Here is a 24,444-nt window from a genome sequence, read left to right as displayed (position 1 = left end):
GGAATTATTCATCAAACAACGACACCTTACATGCCCCAATCCAATGGGATTGCGGAAAGAAAGAATCAATTACTAAAGGAGATGATAAACACTTTGTTAATAAGTTTTGGTTTGCCATAGAACTTGTGGGGGGAAGCCATTCTTACGGCTAATCGGATACTAAATCGAGTACCCCATAGAAAAACGCAATCCATTCCATATGAAAAATGGAAAGGAAGGAAACCCAACTTGAATTACTTTAAATTGTGGTGGTGTTTGGCAAAAGTGCAAGTTCTTAAAGCCAAAAGGGTAAAGATAGGACCGAAAACCGTTGATTGTATTTTCATAGGATATGCAACAAATAGTAAATCATATCGATTTATGATTCATAAATCAGAAAATCCCGATATTTATAATAATACAGTTATAGAATCAGATAATGTTGAATTTTTCGAAAATATATATCCGTATAAAAAAATGTGAGTTGATTGGTGAAGAATTTAAACGACCTGGGGAAGAAACAAAAAAAAGTACGTATAATTAGAAGGATCCAAGACGTAGTAAACGTCAAAGAACATCTACTTCATTTGGACCAGATTTTATAATTTTCTTATTGAAAAATGAGCCTCGAACATTTAGAGATGTCTTCTTCCGAATCATTATTTTGGAAAGAGAAAATCAATAGTGAAATAGAATCCATACTGAACAACCATATATGAGAATTGGTTGATCTTCCTCCAGGCAATAAATCGTTGGGTTCTAAATGGATTTTTAAGAGGAAAATGAAAGATGATGGTACTAGTGACAAAGGGTATAGACAACGAGAAGGTCTTGATTATTTTGATACATACTCTCCAGTTATAAGAATTACATCCATATGAACGTTAATAGCATTAGTTGCGGTATATGATCTTGAAATTTATCAAATGGACGTTAAAACTGCCTTCTTAAATGGAGATTTGGAGGAAGAAATTTACATGCAACAAACCGAGGGGTTTGTGGTTCTAGGTAAAGAAAAGAAGGTATGTAGACTTGTTAAGTTACTTTACGGACTAAAACAAGCACCCAAACAATAGCATGCGAAATTTGACCAAACAATATTGTCAAATGATTTTAAGATAAATGAATGTGATAAATGTGTGTACATTATTACAAATCACATAGTCATTGTTTGCCTATATGTGGATGATATGTTGATAATGAGTAATGACACTGCCAGCATAAATACAACTAAGTGTATGCTAACTAGCAAGTTTGATATGAAAGACTTGGGAGTTGCCGATTTAATTCTGGCTATTAAGATCCATAAGACTCCTCAAGGTCTGACATTGTCGAATTCTCATTACATTAAAACAGTACTTGAAAAATTCAAGTACTTAGATTTTAAAGTTGCAAAGACTCCAATTGACGTGAATCTTGCACTTGCAAAGAACAAAGGCCAAAGCATATCACAATTGATTTATGCCCGTGTGCTGGGATGTTTAATGTATATCATGAATTGTACTCGACCCGATATAGCTTGTGCTATAAGTAAATTGAATCGATATACGAGTAATCCAAGTCAATCTCATTGGATAGCGATGAAACGAGTTTTGGGTTATTTAAAACATACCCAAGAGTTTGCTTTGCACTACAGTAATTATCTTGCGGTGATTGAGGGATATTGTGATGCATATAGGATCACCGATTTAACTGATTCTTAATCTACAAGTGGATATGTATTCACTATTGGTAGAATAGCGGTAACTTGAAAGTCATCCAAACAAACTTGTATTGCCCGCTCTACAATAGAGGCTGAGTTTATAGCCTTTGATAAAGCCAGTGAAGAAGCTGAATGGCTCCGAAATTTCTTGGAAGATATTCTATTTTGGCCAAAACCGTTGGCACCAATATGCATACATTGCGATAGTCAAACAGAAATTGGAAGGGCTGAGAGTGTTATATATAACGGTAAATCTCGTCATATACGACGAATACATAAAATCATTAGGCAGCTACTCTCTAGGGGATTCTCACAATTGACTACGTAAAGTCAAGCAATAATGTGTCGAATCCGCTTACAAAAAGCCTAACCAGAGAGGTAGTTGAAAGATCATCGAGGGGAATAGGACTATGGTTTAGGACAAGTTATTGTGGCGGTAACTCTACCTAGAAGACTAGAGTCCCAAGATCTAGGATCAAGGAGATCAAACAAAGTCATTAATGGCGGATCAACATTGTCAACAAAAAGTTTTGGTCCATTCTCATGACGAGACAATGTTCAGTACCAAGGATAAAGCATTAAGGCATTTTAATAGTTTCTAAATTTGATACGGGCTATATCAAAGAGTGTATCTACGTGATAACACGTTTAGGAATCACCTATGTAATTGTGAAGTGTTAGCCGCATCAAGGAGAATTTTTCAAGGCTAATTCTCTACGCACTTATGAAATCAGGCGGTGTTCATGGCTGAAACAAACACAACAATGAGAACCAAAGACGGTTAAGGGTTGATTGTGTGACTTATGATTGTCTAGGTATATACCAAAGTTCGACAGTTCAAAGATATTAAATCTACCGATTGATCGAGTTTATCCGACATAAGTTCCCTACGAAAAGTTCAAAGGAAAACCTACTTATCCAGATGTGATTAATCCCGTCTTGTAAATCACACAGTTTTTCATGCATATTTTCGTGATATAGCCATTTTCCATTCATGTGAGGGATTGTTGGGTTTTAAGCTTGTCAGAGCTTAAAAATATAGTGAATGGAAAATGGAGGGGAAAATAAAAATTTTGAATTTTCCTCTTTGACAAAGGGACATTGTCCCATATTGGAGGAGGAAAAGAGTTTTGATGGGTATATATACAATTGCACTTCTTCTAGCTCTTAAAAAGTTGAGAAGAAGGCAAGCCTCGCATCGTCGTCGTCGTCGCTCGCTTGCTCGGCTCTACTTCAGCTTCAGATTTGGTCAAATGATTTGATTGATTGATTAATTTTTTGGACCAAATTTATTTGTTAATATTAACGCAATATTATTTAATCCAAATTAGACCGTTTCTGTAATGGTGATTTAATTTTTCCCGTTTCAATTTTTCCGTTATAATTTGAATTTGGCGGTTTGCGTAAATGATCATTTTATAAAACAACCATTTTGAGTTGCAGCCTTACATGAAGAGTTGCAACTCTTCGGTATTACCCAACGTTTTGGCTATAAATATATGAACTCTTCCTCAGATTTTTCTTACGAAAATTCTGATTTCTCCTTCTTCCTTTTGCATTAATTTTTACAGAAAGAAAGCAGTAAGTGTGATTTGCTACTGATCTTTCAGTTCGTTGGTCACTGGGGTTTGAAGTACCGCTACACCAGTGAGGGTAATCCGTTCTATACTGGGAGGAAATAATCAAACACTGTGAATTCAGTGGGCTCAGATTAATTCTATTTTCTTCTACATTTCTGGTTTTACATTATTTCTATTTTTGAATATATTCTCGAATACAACATACTAACAATGTAACACAAAAATTGCACCAAAACTAAAATTTTAACATAAGTAAATGATACTCCCTATACCATAAGAAGCAAACTGAATATTGATATGGCAAACGAAATGCCAAGGTTTCCATTGGCTCAACCAAATTGATTAAAAGTTGTTGGCTCTTCATGAAATGAGTTATCTTCATAGTTGGTTAAAGCCTCGTGCTGATAACATGTTAAGAAATTAAGTTCAAAGTAACAATATAAAACATGAAAATAGACAAGAGATATAAAGAGGAAGGAGAGAACTTTCATATTTCATCAACTGTTTCCCAAGTGTTTTCAAGTGTGTACAGTGTGATGCTCAAACCCTCTATTTATAGGATGATATTTAGGTAATACAAAAGGGATGTCATGAACATGGTATTAACTATTGAGATCATGCGGAAGATCGTAGAGGAGATTATGGAGGTGTGAGAGTTACAACAATAATAATAAGAAGTAGTGTGAGAAGTTATGAAGAAGAATAATGAGAGTAACTTCTTTAGGAATTATAGACATCCACTGCATAATATAATATTTCATAACATACTCCTCATTTTAAGCTTTATTTATTAACTACTAAGGCCAATAAAAATTTGAGCCATTTCAACAACGTTCACTTCATTGTTAATTAAACTCCGTGAAGTGAAGGAAAATCTTGTTGTTCGGATTTTGAACCACTTGTTGTATGTAATAATGCAAAGACTCATACCTTTGGAAAGCTTCGACGTCTAGCAGGCCTTGTCTGTGGATGCTGGCGTAGGTAAAAGACGCAAGACGACGACGATCCAATGTCATTTACGATATCTCGCTTGTCCGCTAACCCCATTATTACTTGTTGTTACCACACGTTATGCTCAAAAGGATTTGTAACGCTCTGTAACTAATGTTGAGTCACATCTTATTCGGGATTGACCATTTCTTTGTTTCTATCTGTACATATGAGATTTCACGGTAAATCTTCTCGTATTAAGTCCTCACTAGAACCAATATCAATGATCCCAAGGTCAACTATTTTGGCTCAATTGACCTCGAATTCATTCTTCAAAGGACCTTCCACTCCATTGATCATCTCCGTACACGCAATTTGGCATTATTTGCCACGTGTCAATATTTAATTTGTCCACGTGGTAGGCTCAGTTTTTACCTAAATAATTAGAGATAATACATAATTACTCTATTGGGATTGTATCAAAGTTCCAGTTGCACCCCTTGAAAATACGGGTGTCCCATGACCCCCTGCATTTGTTGAAAGTGTAATAATTACCACCTTTTCAAGCCATCCCAGTTTCAAAAGAAGAAGTGTAAATCACGCGCTTGCCACATGTCAAATTCATTTTGTTTTAAATTTTTTTATTTTACCGTTTTATTTGTCCTTTTAATCTTATTTTATTCTTTTTCTTTTGCATTTTCTTTCTCTTGCTCTCTTTCTTCACCATTTCTCCCCTTCGTACCCATCACCTTCCGTCTCTCCCCCTCTGCTCCTTGTTGTCGGCCACCCTACATCACCCACTGGAAAACTCTCATCTTAAAATGTTGTCGGAGATAATAGACCAGATAAAATTTGTGAGGCCCTTTGAATAGCGTAAAAACGGTCTTCTAAATTTGTAGGAAACAAGACAATAAATGGCAGCTGAGATAAATTGGCAGAAAGATGATGTCGCTGGAATCACTATTTTTTCCGGTGAGAAACATTATAAAGAAAAAAAAGCGGGAAAAAGAAAGAAGAAAGGAAAGAAAGTAAAAAAGAAAAGAAAAATATCGAAGGGAAAAAAAAGTAAAATGAAAAGAAGAAAACATAATTGTAAAACAAAATTTGCTTCTCATCGGAATCATCAACTTATCCGGCGAAATACTACAAGGAAGAAGACAAATGTAAAAATAAAAAAAGAAACGAAAAAAAAGATAAAAGTCAAGGCATTAATAAATAAAGGATAGAAAAAAAAGTAGAAAAGAGAAAAAAGAAAAGAATAGAAAAGGGAAGAAGCTAGGGATGTGAAAATGGTGGATGGAGTTTTAAGGGAGAAGTAAACAAGAAAGAGAATAAAAGAAAAGAAGAAAGAGAAAAAAGAAAAAAAATAATATTTTAGGATTTTCACACGCAATCATCATGTGTAAACCAAAATAAGTACAGCGTCAACTCAAAATGTGGCATTAATCTCACTTCTAACAAATGCATGGGGCATAGGACACCCGTATTTTTAAGGGGTGTAATTGAAACTTTGGTACAATTCCAATAGAGTAATTATATATTATTCCAAATAATTATCTTATATCTTGTTGTCAAAACCCTTGTATACAATTAAGAAGATATGAATGTTTTAATTCAAGGTCCTAAAATATCCAAAGCCATACTAAAACTCAAGAAATTGAAATAAACAACTTTTAGATAAAATGGCTATGCGCTTCGACAACGCCGATAAGACAAATGAAAAATCATACAAAAAGGAAGCGAATTTTATGCTTCTAATCTAAACCTCACAGAATTTAATACGTTGATGACAAACTTGAAGAGTTTAATTGCACAATAAATGCTTTATCAGTTGGTAATCACATAAGTAGTTAGGAAGAGGTTCAGAAATAAATTAAAGGAATCAAAAGTAAGACCCCACATTTAATACTTTATCTATGCTTCAAGATAAGGATGTCGTTGAATATTTACTTGCACATTATTCTGATCTAGGTACTTGCAAGTGCACGGACAAAATTATACTCCCTCCCTCCCAATTTATATGAATCTATTTTCTTTTTAATCCGTGCCAAAAGTAATGATCTCTTTTCTTATTTGGAAATAATTTACCTTTATGAAACAATTTATAGCCACACAAAATATATGTGCCTCATTTTACACCACAAGTTCAAAAGTCTTCTCTCTTTTCTTAAACTCCGTGCTCAATCAAATAGGTTCACATAAATTGAAACGGAGGGAGTAATAAATAAATATATATTTTTAACTGCTCCAAAAAAAAATATAGGTAAGGTAAAGGTGGATACTTTGAATTGGAAGAAGAGGTATTGGTTTTGTGAACTCTTAGAAGATGTGCCATGCTACAACTAGTCAAACTGTATCAATGTATCTCACGCCGGTGCCAAATGCTAATCATTTTACTAAATTGTTTTAAAAATATTTGACATTTTAGAAGAAAAGACGGTATTTTTACTTTTTTTTCCACCCCTGTCCAATTAGTGAAACATTTATTAACTAAAACATTTATTAATTGTACATCGTATTAAAAATATATTTTTACTTTTATTTATCCATTTTAACAAATCTCGAGGCAAATAATTTTTATTTTATTTTATCCTTATCATTGAATATCCATTCTCCAAATTATTTTCAGACTTTTTGAAATATTATTATTATTACAGGTACTATAGTAAAATATGTACTTTATTATTTCTTAAAAGAAGTGCAACATCTATTGTGAACAAGTAAAAGTGAACGTAAAGAATAGTATACTAATATTTTGATGATTAGAACTATTAAATATTTTTTAAATAGCACATAAAGAGTCACTTGGTTTTTAGGCTATTTACAAACTAGTTTTTAGTTTTATGATATCTCTTTTTTTTTTTTTTACACATGAGAGCTTTACTTTTACACGTAAGAGATCTGTCTTTTACACATAAGAGATCTAAAAATGTCATTTTCTTAAATTCAAAATTGTAAAGGGGCATAATGTATAAATAACACATAAAAAATATTAGGTATTAGAGGTATATCACATATATTGAACTTTCTTTATCGAATTTTTTTTTCACTTCTTTCAAGTTTGGACACCGTTGCAGAAATTCAGATTTTGCCAATGATGTAAACACATTAAGAGACTAATAGAGTAATAATTTTTTATACTACCAATAAATATAATTTAAATCCATGAACCAATTATTGTAATATACCTAGGATTGATATTATGCATGGACCATAATAAACCTTTTAGTTAAAGTAGCAATCCAATTGAGCTGACAGTCATTATCTTCTCACAGTACACACAACAATAATGTCTCGTAAAAAATACGAGCTCGGAACCATAATGTGATTCTTTTGTACTCAAAAAATTAAAATATATAGGAAAAAAACTTGGGGATCATAATATGTATAGCGCGGTATTTCATCGCGCTATACCTTAACGGCACGTTTGTCCGTTAAGGTATAGCGCGGTGAAATACCGCGCTATACTTAATTATTGGGCCCACTAATAATTCTTCTGATATTAACTGACACACCAATAATTCAGTAGGGTATAACGCGGTTAAATACCACGCTATACGTAAAAGTTGGGCCCACTAATAAATCTTTTGAACTTAATTGACAGACCAATAATTCAACTGGGTATAGCGCGCATATTTAAGGCGCTATACATTAATTTTTCCTTATTTAAAGAGTTTTAGGAGGATTTTGTAAAAATTCATTCAGAATCCTTCAAGTCTTCCGAAATATTTATTCGTTAAGTTATTTTGTATTTTGTCATAATGTCTGAAGAGCGAAGAATTAGGGTTTCATTATATTGGGGGGAAGAGAGAGGTGAGGTTGTGGTGGAGAATAACTCAGTACACTATAGTTGTTCTCCACATTGTCATGTTAAGCTGCCACTTACAATGGAATACGATACATTGATATCGTTGTTATGTAAAAGAATGAGTGTGAGCAAACGTTCGGTGAATATTAAAGTAACCGGAAGATATCCGTATTCTGTTACTCCGCAAGGGGTTGCTTGTTATGCTGAGTTTAACATCGAATACGATGAAACTCTGAGAGATATTTTGAGGACGCCGGATGAACATCGGGAATATCGTGTGATAAAAATGTTGGAAATATACGTTAAGGCTGAAGACGTTCGCAATAATGAGGTTCCGCAAAGTAGGGATATCCCTCAATCATCGGGTGGTTATTTTGGAGCAGTTTTAGCCGAACAGGTTCTAGGTGAAAGAGTTTGGCCTGATCTAAACTTATCTCCACAGGCGAATGAGGAACGAGGAAATAATTTCTCCCCTAGTTTACATAATCCACAAGCCGAGTGGTAAATTTCAATTTTTCTTTGTGTTACGATATTTTTTTTTATGTAATAAATTTATATTAACACTCATATATTCCAAATGGGGTACCGGCCAGATATAAATTTTACAAGTTATGAACCAACGCCCAGTTGGAATATGCCTAGTTTTGACGTGTTGGATCATGGTGGTCCATCCGGGAGTCATCATCAACAGGATAATGTCCAAAATGGGATATCAACACATTATGATTTGTAAGTGAAGTGATAAAGCTATATGTAAAGTTAGGATCAATGTGAGAAACTCATTATTTTATGGTTGTGGAGTGAAAACGAGCAACTTGAAGGTCCTGTCCTTACTCAATTGCCCGAAGACAACATATTTAATCGGGATCTGACAGATGCGCAGAGTCAGGAAGAGAATAGTGATTATGACAACAATGCTGATGAGTCTGGAGATGACACACCCTTCCCTGATGAGGGTGATGAGGAGGAGGAATAGAATGCTGAACATGATATGACGAGGGAGCATGCTCCACCTCCCGTTAGACCAAGAGTGTACGAGTCCCACGTGCCGTTTCATTCAAGAGAGATTCCCTACCTTGATCATTTGCCAAGTATGCCGGATGTGGATGCCCTCACAAGGGATCTTGATGAAATTCGGACAGCAATGTGGGATGAATCTAGAGAAACGGTGCTGTCAAAGGTCATGCTTTTTGCTGATAAAGCGCGCCTAAGCAGGGCGGTGCGAATGTATAACATAAAAGAGTGTCGTGAGATCGTGGTTCATGAGTCATCTCCGTATGTATACAAGGTTATTTGTCGTAGATGGTTTACGGGTTATAACTGGATGCTCCGTGCAAGAAAGCTAAAAACAAATATGTGGGTTGTGGGTAAATACATTGCCATCCACAATTGTAAAATGGACACAGTCAGTGGAAATCATTTTAACTTGAATATTGACTTGATTTCTGTTGTCTTGATTTCACACATTGAAGCGTCCATAAAGTACAAGATCAAATAGTGTATAACATCTGTCCACCAGGTATATGGGTGTACCATTACCAAAAGAAAGGCATTTCTCGGGAGCAAACGTGCGTTTGAAATTGTTTATGGTAAATGGGATAAGTGGATGGCTGCAACAGATCACCAAGAGTGTAAATTCAGGAGGCGAATGGAATTGATCAGGCAGGAAGACCAAGGAGCCTATACTTGGTTGATGCGATATGAGATTGACAAGTAGACTTTGCACGCGGATGGTGGCAGAAGATGGGAAATTCTGACTACAAATGTGTTAGAGTTTTTCAACGGGTTATTGAAGTCTGCACGTGGATCGCCTGTCACTGCCATGGTGCGGATGTGAGATTGCTTTTACCTGCGTGCCCTCCAGCAAATCCAACAAATCCCTGCAATAAGGGAGATTATGTCGAGCCTCGACCTCGCATCCGTAGCCTCGCCTATCAACCCACCTCCTTGCTAAAGGGAGAAACGGTGGAGGTGGTGCATCCGGAGCGATGGGTGGTAGAGGTGGATGCAACTGCAGGAACTGCTCCCAGGCCCAAACCTAATATAAAATATGGACGTAAAATTTAAAGTATATTTTTACTATGCCTGTTATAATCATGAAAATGATTGACTATGTTTTCACCTGCAGCAGCGGCAAAAATCCGGCAATGTCTTGCTGGGAACCCATACTCGCCCAGAACATCTGCCTATACAAGTAACCTAGAATAGTTGCACCCCAGTTATAAGCAGGTAAATCATCTAGTCACTCAAGATGATGAAAAAATCTCAAGCTGACTAGGTTTCCCGAAGTGTTCGGGAACAATATCCCACCAAACATAAGCAGCAACAACAATCTCGTGTACCGGTTGATATGAAGATCCGGTGTATCATCCGTAATGTCCGCATCCATCACCTCCAGATGCAACCGAACAGACGTCAACTGAAAACGACTGGCCCCACTCAATGCAGCCTCCTCCGCTGGCTGGAACCCGATGAGCCGTTGCAACATCTTCAGGTACTGCAATCCCATATAATCTCTGAGCGCATGCGGGTAAGCTACATGATGTCCATCAACAGGCATCCCATACAGAACCTCCACGTCCTGAAGCGTGATAGTAGCCCCGCCAATGGGTAAATGAAATGTGTGCGTCTCCGGTCGCCACCGCTCTATCAAAGCCGTGATCGACGACCAGTCCAACTGCAACTGGCCGATCTCAATAATCCTATAGACACCTGTATCCTGAAGGTGTCTGACTATACGGGGATGGAATGGGTGGGCCTTAAGAAAATCTCATATATCGTCTATCCATCTAGTGCGGAATGTCTGGGCCAAACAATGCCCCTCCTATATATACGAAGACCTATGCTCGGCTTGTAGCAACAGTAACTCTAGCGATGCAGGTCCGGGATGCACATGTGGAACCTCCATGACGACTACTGTAAATTGAACAATATTAATTAAAGTATTTTTCTTTTTCATTGCTTAACATCTTTAATATATGTTATTTTATTATTTTATATCTTAGTTTATTATTTTATATGTTAGTTTATTATTTTATATGTTTGTTTGTTACTCACCTATTTTTGACTATAATAAAATTAAATAATTAATTTTCATAACTATACAAGATTTAATTATTAAATATTCATATAACAATACTTAGTTTGACAAATATTGTTGGTTTCTAATGTTATTTTCTTACGTTTGTTGACTAGAATTCGAGAGAGTTTGTGTTTGAATTGTCAACTTTTTTCAGATATTTTTGGGTTTAACAGATAATTAAATAATTAATTTCAATAACTACAAAGATACTACACTAAAGGGCACTATATTTTACTACGCTAGAAGGCACTACATTACAAATACGAGCATTACATTAAAATTACGGGCACAAGATACCACTACAGGGAACTAAAGTCACATATTCATATATGTACAACAATAACATCTAAATAAGATTAATTATTCCTAAAATAATAATTTATCTATTTTACTAATCTTTTAGCAAATAACTAATCTAAATCGGATAAAAATAATAAATTAATTTAATCACAAAACAATCACGAAAAAATATATAACAAAGTAAAAATTAACTAATTAATATTTTTTTAACAACTAATAACAATTTCTCTATTTTACTAATTTTTTTATCACACTAATAACATAATCCGGATAAAAAAATAACAAATTAATTAAATCGCAAAACAATCACGAAATAACATAGACACAATAAAAAGAACTAATAGGCAATTTTTATTCATTAGTTTTAACAAAAAGTTAAGTCGGAATACCTCGATTTTAATTTTTTGGAAAGTTGAAGATTTGGTGATTTGGAGCCGAAACGAGCAACCCACTACGAGATAACGCCTTAGATACGATGTGGGATCGAGAATCTACAATTTTTGTGGGACCGGTGGGCTCCAACTGAGTTTTTTTTTTGTTAACAATAGTGGGGGACCGCAAGAAACGGGGGGGGGGGGGGGGGTTTCTAGTTCGTGTATGTGAGGAAGGAGACTTTCACGCTTTTTTATCTAGGTATAACGCGCATATATATCGCGCTATACTATAGCGCGGTATATATGCGCACTATACTTTCCCGTCCATTTAAAGTTCAAATATAGCGCGGTATTTCACCGTGCTATACCTTAACGGACAAACGTGCCGTTAAGGTATAGCGCGGTGAAATACCGCGCTATACATATTATGGTCCCCAAGTTTTTCCCCACATATTTTGGTTCTTTTGAGAGATTTATTTTTACACGTAAGAAATCTGTCTTTTACACATAACAGATCTAAAAAGGTCATTTTTTTTGTAAAGGGGCATGATGTACAAATAGCACATAAAAGATATTATGTTAGAGATATATCACATATAATGAACATCCTTTGTCGGAAATATTTTTCCACTTCTTTCAAGTTTGAATGTCGCAAAAATTCAAGATTTTGCCAATGATGTAAACACATTAAGAGACTAATAGAGTAATAAATTTTTATACTACCAATAAATATAATTTAAATCCATGAACCAATTATTGTAATATACCTAGGATTGATATTATGCATGGACCATAATAAACCTTTTAGTTAAAATGGCAATCCAATTGAGGTGACAGTCACTATCTTCTCACAGTACACACAACAATAATGTCTCGTGAAAAATACTGGTAACGGCTAAACCATATGCCTATCCCTACAATTAAAGATTCCCCATTTTTCTCCTCACACTACCTTCCAACTCCCTTTTATTAAATACTCTTTTGCTGTACACATTTTTCTATCCCCTTTCCACAAAACCAAAACACAACAAAAAAAGAGAGAAACAAATGGAGGGATTATCAGCATCAAAAAATTTATACAGTGGATTAAAGGGCTACTGGAGGAGGAAGAAGAAAGGGTACGAGAAGCTAAATGGAGCGGGTCGGAGAAGGAAGATCCGGGTAGAATATTTATCCACGGAAAGACGTTCTAAATGTAAGAGAGGAAGGTTCTGGAAGATAAATCTGAGACCAAGGCTGAAAGTGAAGCGGTTTTCGCCGAAGAAATTGCTTGTGAATATGCGCGACGCGTACGTGAACATGATGTTAAAGATTGCTAATTCAAGGGTTATGAGCAGCGGTGGATTAACAGGTGATTATGGAGTTAGTGGATTCGGAATGAGGCAATTCAAAGAATATGATGAGAAGATGATTGTGGAGATTTATAAGTCTATGGTTATGGCATAGGGTCAATTGGTTCCTTCTACTCCTGCTGCTACAAAATTTGGCAATGAGATTATGTGCCAACCGTAATTAATCCCACCAGATAAGGCCGGGTACTTATTATCCAAAGAATCATTAAGTACTTTTTATATTATACTCCTATTGGATTATTCTCATTCAGTGTTGTGTCTGTTGTGGTTCCATTAATTCGAATTCATGTCGGAAAGAGCTACGCAACTTGGGCTCGAACAGAGACCAGAGGGTATCCTACGGTGATAGAATCAATAAATACTCACCTCACAAAGTCCACTATAAGTCAGAAATTGTTCCTCAATTTCTTCTACTAGGAATTTCTTACTGTTCAGAAATATGCGCAGCGCGCTATATGCTAGTAGTATGATTTTACAAGTTTTTATTAATCACCTCATTTTACAAGTTTTTATCCATCAAGGTGTAAATACATTATAAAGGTTACTTAAAATCAAGGGAAACTATAAGCTATGTTCATTTATAAGTAGTTTATTATAAAAATTGATCAATTTATAAAATATTGCTAATATTAACCAAATATTATTAATATTAACCAATTAGATATTCGTAGCAAAAAAGAAAAGGTCAAATTTTTGTTTTTTTTTGAATGAGTGTTATTAGAATAGATCGGATACATCTTAAGGAGCTTGAATCTCAGTTTTGGGATGATTGAGTGGAGTTTTGAGGTGGTTTGAATTGAAAATTCGAAGTAGAAGATACAACAACAACCCAGTGAGATCCCACAAGTGGGGTCTCGGGAGGGTAATGTGTATGCAGACCTTACCCCTACACTAGAGGACAGAGAGGTTGTTTCCGAAAGACTCTCGGCTCGAGAGGAAGAATATGAACAAGTAAATAACAACAACCCAATGGGATCCCACAAGTGAGGTCTGGGAGGGTAATATGTACGCGAATCTTACCCCTACCCTGGAGGGCAGATAAACTGTTTCCGAAAAACCCTTGGCTCGAGAGGAAGAATATGAACAAGTAAATAACAACAACAAGGTTAGAAAAATGATATCAACAATGTAAGGACTAGAGAAAAATAAATGGAAGAAAGCAGTAGAAATAGCAATAGCAATAGCAAAAGCAATAGTCACAAGCAGTAACACAACAGGGTATTAGAAAATTGAAGCGGAAGATAGTACTAAAACAATCCTAATACTGGCATTCTAAGAATCGAAGACAATGTACTAGTCAGCTAGCCCTAATAAACCTAGATTTGAAATAGAAGATGAACATGAAAAATAATTATATGTATGTCACACTGTATATCATTTGTGTATCATATTTGTATCATATTTGTATCAAATATGTATCACATGTATATCTATGTATACCTGTATGTGAGATACATGTTTGATACATGTGTCGCAGAAGAATTTTTTGAACTCGATTTTAATTACGAATTTTGATACCGAATATATCTGAATCACCTATAATCTTCCTCGAATTTTATATATTGACTCGTCTATATGTTGTCAACGAATTTCAACCATACTCATTGAAAATATCCTTTTTTTACTTAGATTTTTGAAATCTTGTATTTATATATTTTTTTATATTTCATCACCTTATTTGCTACCTTATCCATGAAATTTCCTTTCCGTCTTATATCTAATATTGTTGATCACGCTTAAGAATATGGAAGGAGATCTTTGTGTGTGATTCTTGGAGAGAAATATCCTTATTTATTTGGGATTTCAATTTTTATATGTGCTTGACTCGTTTTGGTAAGTTTAAGATTATTGGCTAGATATTGGTAAGTTGGGACTTATTTGGGACATTTATATAAGATTCCCTAAAATCAAAGTATCAAACTATATCCTAGAAGGGGAATAACTCGATACAATAATTGGTTACATCTGAGTATGTAAGAATTCCTTAATCAAGGCTAGAAATTCAGTCAAAACCGTCCATGGCCGACCGATCGAAATACTGAAATCGGACGATTTGTGAAAATACTTTCTATTTTAATTTTTTTCGATCGAATTTGGTCTTTTTTGCGTCAAAATGCGAAGAATTATTTTTTTGTCCCGGGAAGTTTATTTTTCAAGAAATCGGTCAACTTCGGCTAGTTTTTCATTTAAATAAGTTAAAATTAATATTAAAAAAATGACTGAAGTCGATCGGTTAATTCGTTCGGTCATATTAAAAGATCGACCAATTTCGGTCGGTTATTATTATTTTTTATAACAAAATGGACCCAAATCGGTATGTTATTTTCACACAAAAATATGATTAAAGAGCATAAATAAAATTAAAGAAAGTCTTATATCAAAAAGTATCAATGATCTAGTGATAGAATAGTATTTTGCCACAAGTACAAACCCCAATTCTATTTCTAGATGATGCATTTTTTAGTTTTTTCGGTCGTCTTTTTTCTTTTGGATCGGATGTGGAATTTAATTAACCGATCAAATCGGTCGGTTGTGACTGACCGATGGAAGGCGGTCAGTTGGTTCTACCGACCGCTGCAAATCAATCGCTTTTCGATAAGTTTTTGCCAATTATCGATCGATATTGGTCGAATTTGATCGAATTTCTAATAGTGATTACTCTATTCGTTTCAATTCTTGTGGTACTTTTTAATTGAGTACGAATTTCAAAAAGATTTAAAAAAACATTCAAACTTGTGATCTTATCTCTTAGATGTACCATGATTAAAAGTTTATTTAACATGTACTGCTTTAGTTCTCGCATAGATGGAAGATGGGCTTGCAAGAGAAAAAATGATTAAATTTCAATGTCATTTTATATATATATATATATATATATATATATATATATATATATATATATATATATATATGTAAAAATAAAACGGGCTAGCCAATTTTCGGACTGGTAATTGAAATATAGCTAGCGTTTGTAAAGTCATTGAAAAATAATCACTATTTTACTGCAACGCGGAAAGTTTCAGCATAATATATTGGAGATTGGTGCATCTGTGTATGAACTTCCAGCATATTATACTAGAACTCCAGCACACGAAAAGTTCCAGCATAATATACTGGAGATTGGAGCACCTGTGTATGAACTTTCAGCATATTATTCTGGACCAGTATATTATACCGGAAGTTCACATGTAAAATTCGAACTCTAGTATATTATGCTGGAATATTTTCCGAATTTTGAACAGTGTTTTCGTTCAGATTTATCTTTACATGAAAAGTGGCTAAATTTCGATTAATTTTGAAAATATTTTCTGAAATATTTTTCGAATTTTGAATAATTCCATTAAAATCTGGAATCTGCATTCGGCAGTCCTTTGCTAACAGTAGTATAAATCTAGGTGTTTGATTATTGGCTCAAATTATAGGCTCCAACAGAAAATTCAAAATAACCAAATCGAGTAACTCGAATCAAATTTAAAAATTTGAACCAAATCCGGAAAATCAAGTGAAATTTTCATAATCCAAACCGAACTGCCTGACGTCCACTACTATAGCCAACAATTCGGTTTTGTGAAAGGGAAATGTTCTACAAGAGATGTGACACGGAAATTCCTTCCACAAGTAGTATAGACGTATCCGGCAAGTAAAAAGTTTAAAACCTTAAATTGACATCATTTCTGTTACTTCTTCTCCATTTAAAAGAGAGTAATTTTATACAAATTCTAAACTGGCTTATAGAATGCCACAAGAAACTTAAGAGTTATTAGGGAATATCTTTTCCTTTGACCGAGGGAGCTAGGCCAAATCAGAAATTTCACTTGGAGTTTTTATGACTTCAAATAATATTTAACTTATATATGGTATAATTTTCGAGGAAAGGGTGTTCAAATAATTACATTTCGCTAGTTGTAGCTCCGCTCCTGCTTTGGAGGAGCTTAGGTTAACTAACATATAAAGATACAGGCACCCAAAGATTGAATTCAGATAATTATGAACTCCCTACTGGGAAGAATCAGATTAGGAAGCAAACATAAAAAGTTTTTCTGGCTCTTCTTTCGTCCAGTTTGAACTACTTGGAAGTTGAAACGAAAAGAAAATCAGACTCTATTAAATCAGCTTTAAAATTGAATACTTGAAATAGTGTCTTGAGTTGCCCTATAAAAGAAGACAATTGGCTTTAAAGTATCTTTAAGGTTTGCCAAACACTAAAATAAGCTGAAATATGCTAATATAAATGTTGTACAATTTCTTATTTTACAAGAGACTTTTTTTTTTCTTTCAAAAGTTCACCATTGGTGGGTGTTGAGGTTTAGGCAGTAGCCCCAATTCGTATATCATCAAAAAGAATAAGTACACGGAAGAGGACATAAACCATAACCTCCAAAACATTGTGAAGAATAATATATCTCATCCTCCGGTACAAAAGCATCAAAAGAGTCTGCCTACTTTGGGAGATTTCCTCCATTACACTTTGAAATATATGACCTTCACTAATAGGTGCTATACATATAGTTAACACTACTATACAAAAATCAGCTATATCTAAAAACATCATTAATAGCAAAATGGTTCTTCCTTGGTTTGAATCTGAAGTTTGGAAAACTGACTGGATCAAGTCTCAGTGAAGATCTCAATATGTCCAACAAAGAATTAGTGGTATCAAAGGTGATCTTAACTCTAAAACTTTCCCCCAAATTAGCAAGTTGATCAGCAACACTACTACCTTCTCTATTGTATGGACAAAAGTAAAATTACCTTTGCTAGAGATTTGAATAATCTGCTCAATAATATGATGTATCTGCCAAGAAGCCTTCATTTTGTTGTTAATCATATTAATGATCACCTGAGAATCAGACTCGATAATTACATTCAAAAAACCTTTGCTTAAACACAATTTCAACCCATGTAGCATGGCCTTTGCTGCTGCAAAATTATTGGTGCATTGGCCAATAATACTCAGCAAAAGCAACAATAAAGGATCCCTGATGATCTCTCATAACACCACTACCTCCAGCACTTCATGGGTTTCCTTTATAGCAGCCATCAATGTTCAGCTTTAGCCAGCCAAAATCAGGTTTGTACCATTTAATCAGTTGGCTACTAATTAGCCGTTTTGCATTCTCCGACGCTATGCGTATATCATTCCAATGCAAGGGGAATTGTACTCTAGGAAATTGTATGTTCAGTAGCATAATCATGGACCAGCAAATTTGCATAATTATAGCTCTTTCGGACATATGTACGTTCTCAAATCTGGCTACACATCTACTTTTTCATATTTTCCAGCATACAATGGATGTTAGACATTGTAGGATCACTGCATGGATTCCATTCTTTGCCTTAGTTAGCCACCAAGACATAATCAATTGCCTAATGTCTCCTTGTCTTATTGTAATACCACAACTCCAAGCAAAAAAAGACCATACCTGTTTTGCAATATAACTCTCACAAAATAGGTACATGATGGTCTCTTCCTTGTGACTATTACAACATAAGCACCTTGATGGTAAGATCAATCTGAATCTCTAGAGGCCTTCATCAGTTGGGATTCTATTCTGTAGCATTCTTAGCATGAAGAAAGAAATTTTGAAAGGAAGTTTCTTCTACCAAATCATGGTAGCAGTGAATGAAGTATTCCTCTATCTCCTCAATATCTTCAAAGCAGAATAGCAAGTGAAGTCTCCCTTAGATTCAACAGAAAAGGGCCAATACTGCCTCTGGAGAATCGAAATTGGTATAAAAATGCCCTCTGTCCACCTATTTGAATAAAATTGTCCCTACCATTATTTTTTTGGCTCAACATTACCCTTATTACTAACAGAAAATTATGGAAAAAAATAATTTAATTAATATCCACGTGTCACCGTTCCATTGGCCTAACTTAAACTTCAACTAAAATATAACTAAACTCACCCTTAACTCGTCCGAATATTGACACACTCCGATTTTAAAACACAACTCTCTCTCTTTGTGCCTTGTTGCTACTTGGGCGGAATTCACCGGCGGATCCGCCGAAAATAGCAGCGTACACAGTAGCCTATCTCATTTGCAAATTATGAGTAGAAAATCTTTTTTTACTAGACTTAACACAGTAATCTAATCGAGAAAATTGAATTCATGATAACAACCAAAATAAGAAAACAAATACTAGTGAAGAAATTATCTAAAAAAATTGTTAACTATTATTAGTACATCATATAAACTCAGTGTGTATGAAATATGATAATTGTACAACACCCGTTACACGGAGTAGAAAAGCTTACATATTAATTGAATAAATAGTGAAATAAATAAATAATAGAAATACACAGCACATAAACAACCAAAAAATTGAAAAAATATCCCCAAATTTTCACGGAGGAATGACAAATAATAGTGAAGAAACCCCCCCACCCCCACCCCATCCCCACAAATTTTAAATAAAGAAAAATTATATAATAAAGAACACCCATTGCATAAACAAAAAGAATCTAAACTTTTTGCATTAAGAAGAATATGATTTTCCTTCCATTTTTCATAAAAATAATTCTAATAGAGAACTCAATTTTGAGTTTGCCTCATGAATAATAGTAGACATACACTCGTAAGTAAATGCTCACTAAAATGAAATAGCGAAGAGAGAGAGAGAGAGAGAGAGAAAGAGAGAGAGTTATGTTTTAAAATTGGGGCGGGTCAATATTTGGGCGGGTTACGGTTGGGGTTTATGTTAGGCCAATGGGACGGTGACACGTGAATATTAATTAAATTTTTTTTTAATGAATTATTTGTTAGTAATAAGAGTAATGTTGAGCCAAAAAAAGTAACGGTAGGGGCATTTTTGTTCAAATAGGTGGATGAAGGGCAATTTTGTACAAATTCCAATACTTCAGGGACAATTCTGGCCCTTTTCCGTAGATTCAATCATCCATATTGGCTTATCCTCCCTTCCAATATTGATACCAATCTCCAAAATGTCATTAACAATACTGTGAGGAAGGACATTCCTAAGCTTATTGGAATTCCTCTTCCCATCCTCAAAGAAATAGTTCACCTGGAGTTTCATAGGGACATTATGGAATTGGATGAACTTGGCCAGGCTCCCTTACCAGACCAATTATCCCACCAGAAGGATATCTCACTTACCCCAATCTTCCAAAGGATATGTTTTTCAGCATCTTCTTTAATCTCCATTAACCTTTTCCAGTTGTGAGATTGACCATAGGGCCACTTTCTTGCAACAGGATGTAGCCTTTTATAGTACTTAGCACTCAAGAAATCATTCAAGAGACTCTGATCAGTTCTGAAGTTCCACCTTGCCTTAGCAGAGAAGACATTTGCGAAATCCGATAGTGATCTAAAGCCAGCCTCACCTTCAAGAATAGGGAAACAGAGATCACTCCATTTTTTCCAGTGGAATTTATTGTTGATGTCATCCTTTCCCCAGAAAAAATTAGCTATGATCTTCTCTATTTGTGAAAGAACGACTTTTTGATAAATTCGATAGTGATCTTCTCTGAAGTTCCACCATGCCTTAGCAGAGAAGATATTTGCAAAATCTGATAGTGATCTAAAGCCAGTCCCACCTTCAAGAATAGGGAAATAGAGATCACTCCATTTTTTTCAGTGAAATTTATTTTTAATGTCATCCTTTCCCCAGAAAAAATTAGTTATGATCTTCTCTATTTGTGAAAGAACAGTTTTAGAAGGATAAAGAACAGAAATCAAGTGAAGAGGAAGAGATTGCAATACTGATTTAATGAGCACTGCTTTCCCACCATAAGATAGGAGCTTCCCTTGCCATCCTTGCACTCCATTAGAAACTTTAGCTACCATGTTATTAAAGTGAACTACTTTCTTTCTCCCCAAGTATATAGGACACCCCAAGTACTGCATCGGGAACTGAAGTTGAGAAAATCCAGTAATATCCTCCACTTTATTGAGCTCAGATTGAGGAAAGTTTGTTGACACATAGAAACAAATTTACTCTTTTTGATCTTCTATCATGAGATGATTTCATATGACTGGTTGGTTTCATCCTCTAAATAAGTATTATTTTGAGCAATTTAGTAGGTAAGTATTGATAAACAGAGTAAGAATAAGTTTTCGTTAAGAGTGCCTCCACTCTTAATTAGAAATTTTTAGTTCAAGCACGCTTTCCGTTTAAATGAACCTTATACCATGTGAATCCTAATTAATCGGTCAGTTTATACTAAAACGAAATATTAAAACATAAAAGGTCAATATTAAGAGCAAAAGGTTTACAAGAAATCCACTTCTTGTGATTTTCTTTGGATTCTCCTGGACTGGCCAGCTGTAAAAATCAGCTTGTTTTGAGAAGTGTTATAAATAGAATTATATTTAAGGTGAATGTCTATATTTTAGAGAGATTTTAGGGTTTGTTACTTGGTGGCTAAGTTATATTTTTTCTATAAATAGAGGGGTTCTATTCCATTGTAGTTCATCCCAAATCAATAAGAATTCTCTCTCTCTTTCTTTGTAATATTCTTCTTTATTGTTTCATTTCACGTTATCACCACGAGACTCTACCGTCTTAAGAAACTCTTTGAGAAGACTAAGGTATAATTTCTCTCCTCTTTTAACTATGACTGATATTATGAAACGAAAGTTCGTTGCCCTTGAAATTTTGGGCAAGAACTATATGACATGGGTGTTGGATGCTGAAATCCATTTAGATGCAATGAGTTTTGGAGATGACATTAAAGATAAAAATAAAGCATCTACCCAAGACTATACTAAGGCATTGATTTTTCTTGCACCATCACCTTAATGAAGAATTGAAAATAGAATATCTCATAGTCAAAGATCCACTTGTTTTGTGGAATGACTTAAAGAAAAGATATGATAACTTAAAGTTGGTCACTCTTCCACAAGCACGATATGATTGGGCTTATTTGAGGCTCCAAGACTTTAAGTCTGTTTCTGAATATAATTCTGCGATGTTCAGAATTACTTCTAAATTGAAACTCTATGGAGATAGTATCACTGACTATGATATGCTTGAAAAAATGTTCACAGTGTTTCATGCTTCCAATATGGCCTTGCAACAGCAGTATCGAGAGAAAGGTTTCAAGAAGTACTCTGAGTTGATTTCTCTTCTCCTTGTGGCTGAACAAAACAACGACTTGCTCATAAAAAATCACAAAAATCGATTGGGACATCCTGGATCAATTATGATGAGACGGATTTTAGAAAACTCAAATGGACATCCATTAAAGAATTTAAAGATTCTTTTAAATAATGAATTTTCTTGCACTTCTTGTTATCAAGGCAAGATAATTATTAGACCATCACCAACAAAGGTTGAGATTGAGTCCCCTGCATTTTTGGAACGTATAAAAGGAGATATATGTGGACCTATCCATCCGCCTAGTGGGTCATTTAGATACTTTATGGTCTTAATAGATTCATCTTCTAGATGGTTTCATGTGTGCCTATTGTCATCTCGCAACCTGGCGTTTGTAAAATTAATGGCACAAATAATCGATTACGGACACAATTTCTCGATAATCCACTTAAATCTATTAGACTAGATAATGCTACTGAGTTTTAATCCCAAGCATTTAATGATTATTGCTTATCAATTGGGATAAAAGTGAAACATCTTGTATCTCATGTTCACACTCAAAATGGCCTTGCAGAGTCTTTGATTAAACGTTTGCAATTGATAGCAAGACCATTACTCATGAAAACGAGGTAACCCACTTCTGTTTGGGGTCATTCCATTTTTCATGCAGTAATGCCGGTTCGTCTCAGACCGATAAATTACCAGAAATATTTTCCGTTGTAATTAGTTTTGGGTCATAAACTTAATATATCCCATTTAAGAATTTTTGGATGCGCAGTATATGTGCCTGTAGCACCGCCATATCGCACCAAAACGGGTCCCCAAAGAAGGTTAGGAATATATGTCGGGTTTGAATCGCCCTCCATTATTCGCTACCTCAAAACATTAACGGGGGATTTGTTCACTGCTCGATTTGCTGATTGTCGATTCGATGAGGCATTTTCCCCAAAATTAGGGGGAGAAATTGGTGAAACCAAACAGAAAATTTTGTGAAAAAATCCATCATTATCTCATCTTGATCCACGTACCTCTATTTATGAAAAAGAGGTGCAAAAGATTATTTATTTGCAGAAAATAACAAATCAAATGCCAGATACATTTACGGATCTGAAAAGGATAACAAAATCACATATCCCTACAGAGAATGTTCCAATCCGTATTGATGTCCCTGTTGGATAATTTTCTAGTGTCATAGCTAATAAGTCAAAAGCATGCCTAAAGCGTGGCACGCCAGTGTGTTCTAAGGATCAAAATCCTAGAAAAAGAAAATTAAATGATAAATATGACACTACGAAAGAATCTCATAAAGAAACCCATGATTTAACCAATCTTGAGATTCATGAGAAAATCACTGAGTCTGAGACTCAAGAAAATAAGAAACTATCAATAAACCCAATCGATATTGAGACAAATTTGAATCGATTGGATATAGTGGTGGATTATGTCTTTGCATATAATGTTGCATCTAGCATTATGCAAAATAGTGAGTATCTTGAACCTCAATCTATTGGAGAATGTCAACAGAGACGTGATTGGACAAAATGGCAAGAAGCAATCCAATCCGAGTTAGATTCACTTGCGAAACGTAAAGTTTTTGGGCATGTGGTCCAAACACTTAATGGTGTTAAGCCTGTTGGCTATAAATTGGTCTTTGTACGTAAAAGGAATGAGAAAAATGAGTTACAAAAATATAAGGCACGCCTTGAGGTATAAGGATTTTCACAAAGGTCCGGTGTCGATTATGATGAGACATATTCACCTGTTATGAATGCAATAACATTCAGTTATCTCATTAGTTTTGTTGTTCATGAAAAGCTTGACATGCATTTAATGGATGTGGTTACAGCCTACCTTTATGGCTCAGTTGATAATGAGATATACATGAAAATTTTTGAGAGATTTAAAATACCTGACGCACATAATTCAAAGTTGCGGGAAATATTTTCAATCAAATTGCAAAGATCTTTGTATGGTCTAAAGCAATCAGGATGAATGTGGTATAACCGTCTTTGTGAGTATTTATTAAAAGAAGGTTATATAAATGATGGCATTTGCCCATGTATTTTTATAAAGAAAATAACATCGAAATTTATTGTACTTGCCGTATATGTTGATGACATAAACTTTATTGAAACTCCTATAGAACTCTAAAAAGCAATTGATTATTTAAAGAAGGAATTCGAGATGAAAGATCTCGAAAAAATAAAATTATATCTCGGTTTGCAAGTTGAACATTTGGCAAACGAGACTTTTGATCATCAATCTGCCTACATGAA

The 24,444-nt window shown here is 34.7% G+C and overlaps 2 protein-coding genes across 2 annotated transcripts; one reads left to right on the top strand and one right to left on the bottom strand.

Annotated features, from left to right (window-relative positions):
- Nucleotides 1-12,802: 12,802 nt before the first annotated feature.
- Nucleotides 12,803-13,201, top strand: LOC104113250 (uncharacterized). Its single transcript, XM_009623360.4, has one exon. The coding sequence runs from the start codon at nucleotides 12,803-12,805 to the stop codon at nucleotides 13,199-13,201; it is 399 nt and encodes a 132-aa protein (XP_009621655.1).
- A 6,768-nt stretch (nucleotides 13,202-19,969) lies between these two features.
- On the bottom strand, nucleotides 19,970-20,916 carry LOC138906304 (uncharacterized). Its single transcript, XM_070194838.1, has 3 exons — nucleotides 20,859-20,916; nucleotides 20,227-20,666; nucleotides 19,970-20,134 (listed from the first exon to the last, which is right to left on the bottom strand). The coding sequence occupies exons 1-3, from the start codon at nucleotides 20,914-20,916 to the stop codon at nucleotides 19,970-19,972; spliced, it is 663 nt and encodes a 220-aa protein (XP_070050939.1).
- Between the last annotated feature and the right edge of the window lie 3,528 nt (nucleotides 20,917-24,444).

This window comes from Nicotiana tomentosiformis, chromosome 2 (genome assembly GCF_000390325.3).
Source record: "Nicotiana tomentosiformis chromosome 2, ASM39032v3, whole genome shotgun sequence".
NCBI lineage: Eukaryota > Viridiplantae > Streptophyta > Magnoliopsida > Solanales > Solanaceae > Nicotiana > Nicotiana tomentosiformis.
This window is presented reverse-complemented; position numbering and strand designations above follow the sequence as displayed.

What these genes read in the sequence shown, in the direction of transcription:
- LOC138906304 (XM_070194838.1), bottom strand. Translation starts at nt 20,916, where the DNA reads ATGGTAGCTAAAGTTTCTAATGGAGTGCAAGGATGGCAAGGGAAGCTC. An exon ending in AGGGAAGCTCCTATCTTATG is followed by an intron (nt 20,667 to 20,858) that starts GTGGGAAAGCAG and finishes CTATTCTTGAAG; the next exon opens with GTGGGACTGGCTTTAGATCA. An exon ending in ATATCCTTTGGAAGATTGGG is followed by an intron (nt 20,135 to 20,226) that starts GTAAGTGAGATA and finishes ATGAAACTCCAG; the next exon opens with GTGAACTATTTCTTTGAGGA.
- LOC104113250 (XM_009623360.4), top strand. Translation starts at nt 12,803, where the DNA reads ATGGAGGGATTATCAGCATCAAAAAATTTATACAGTGGATTAAAGGGC.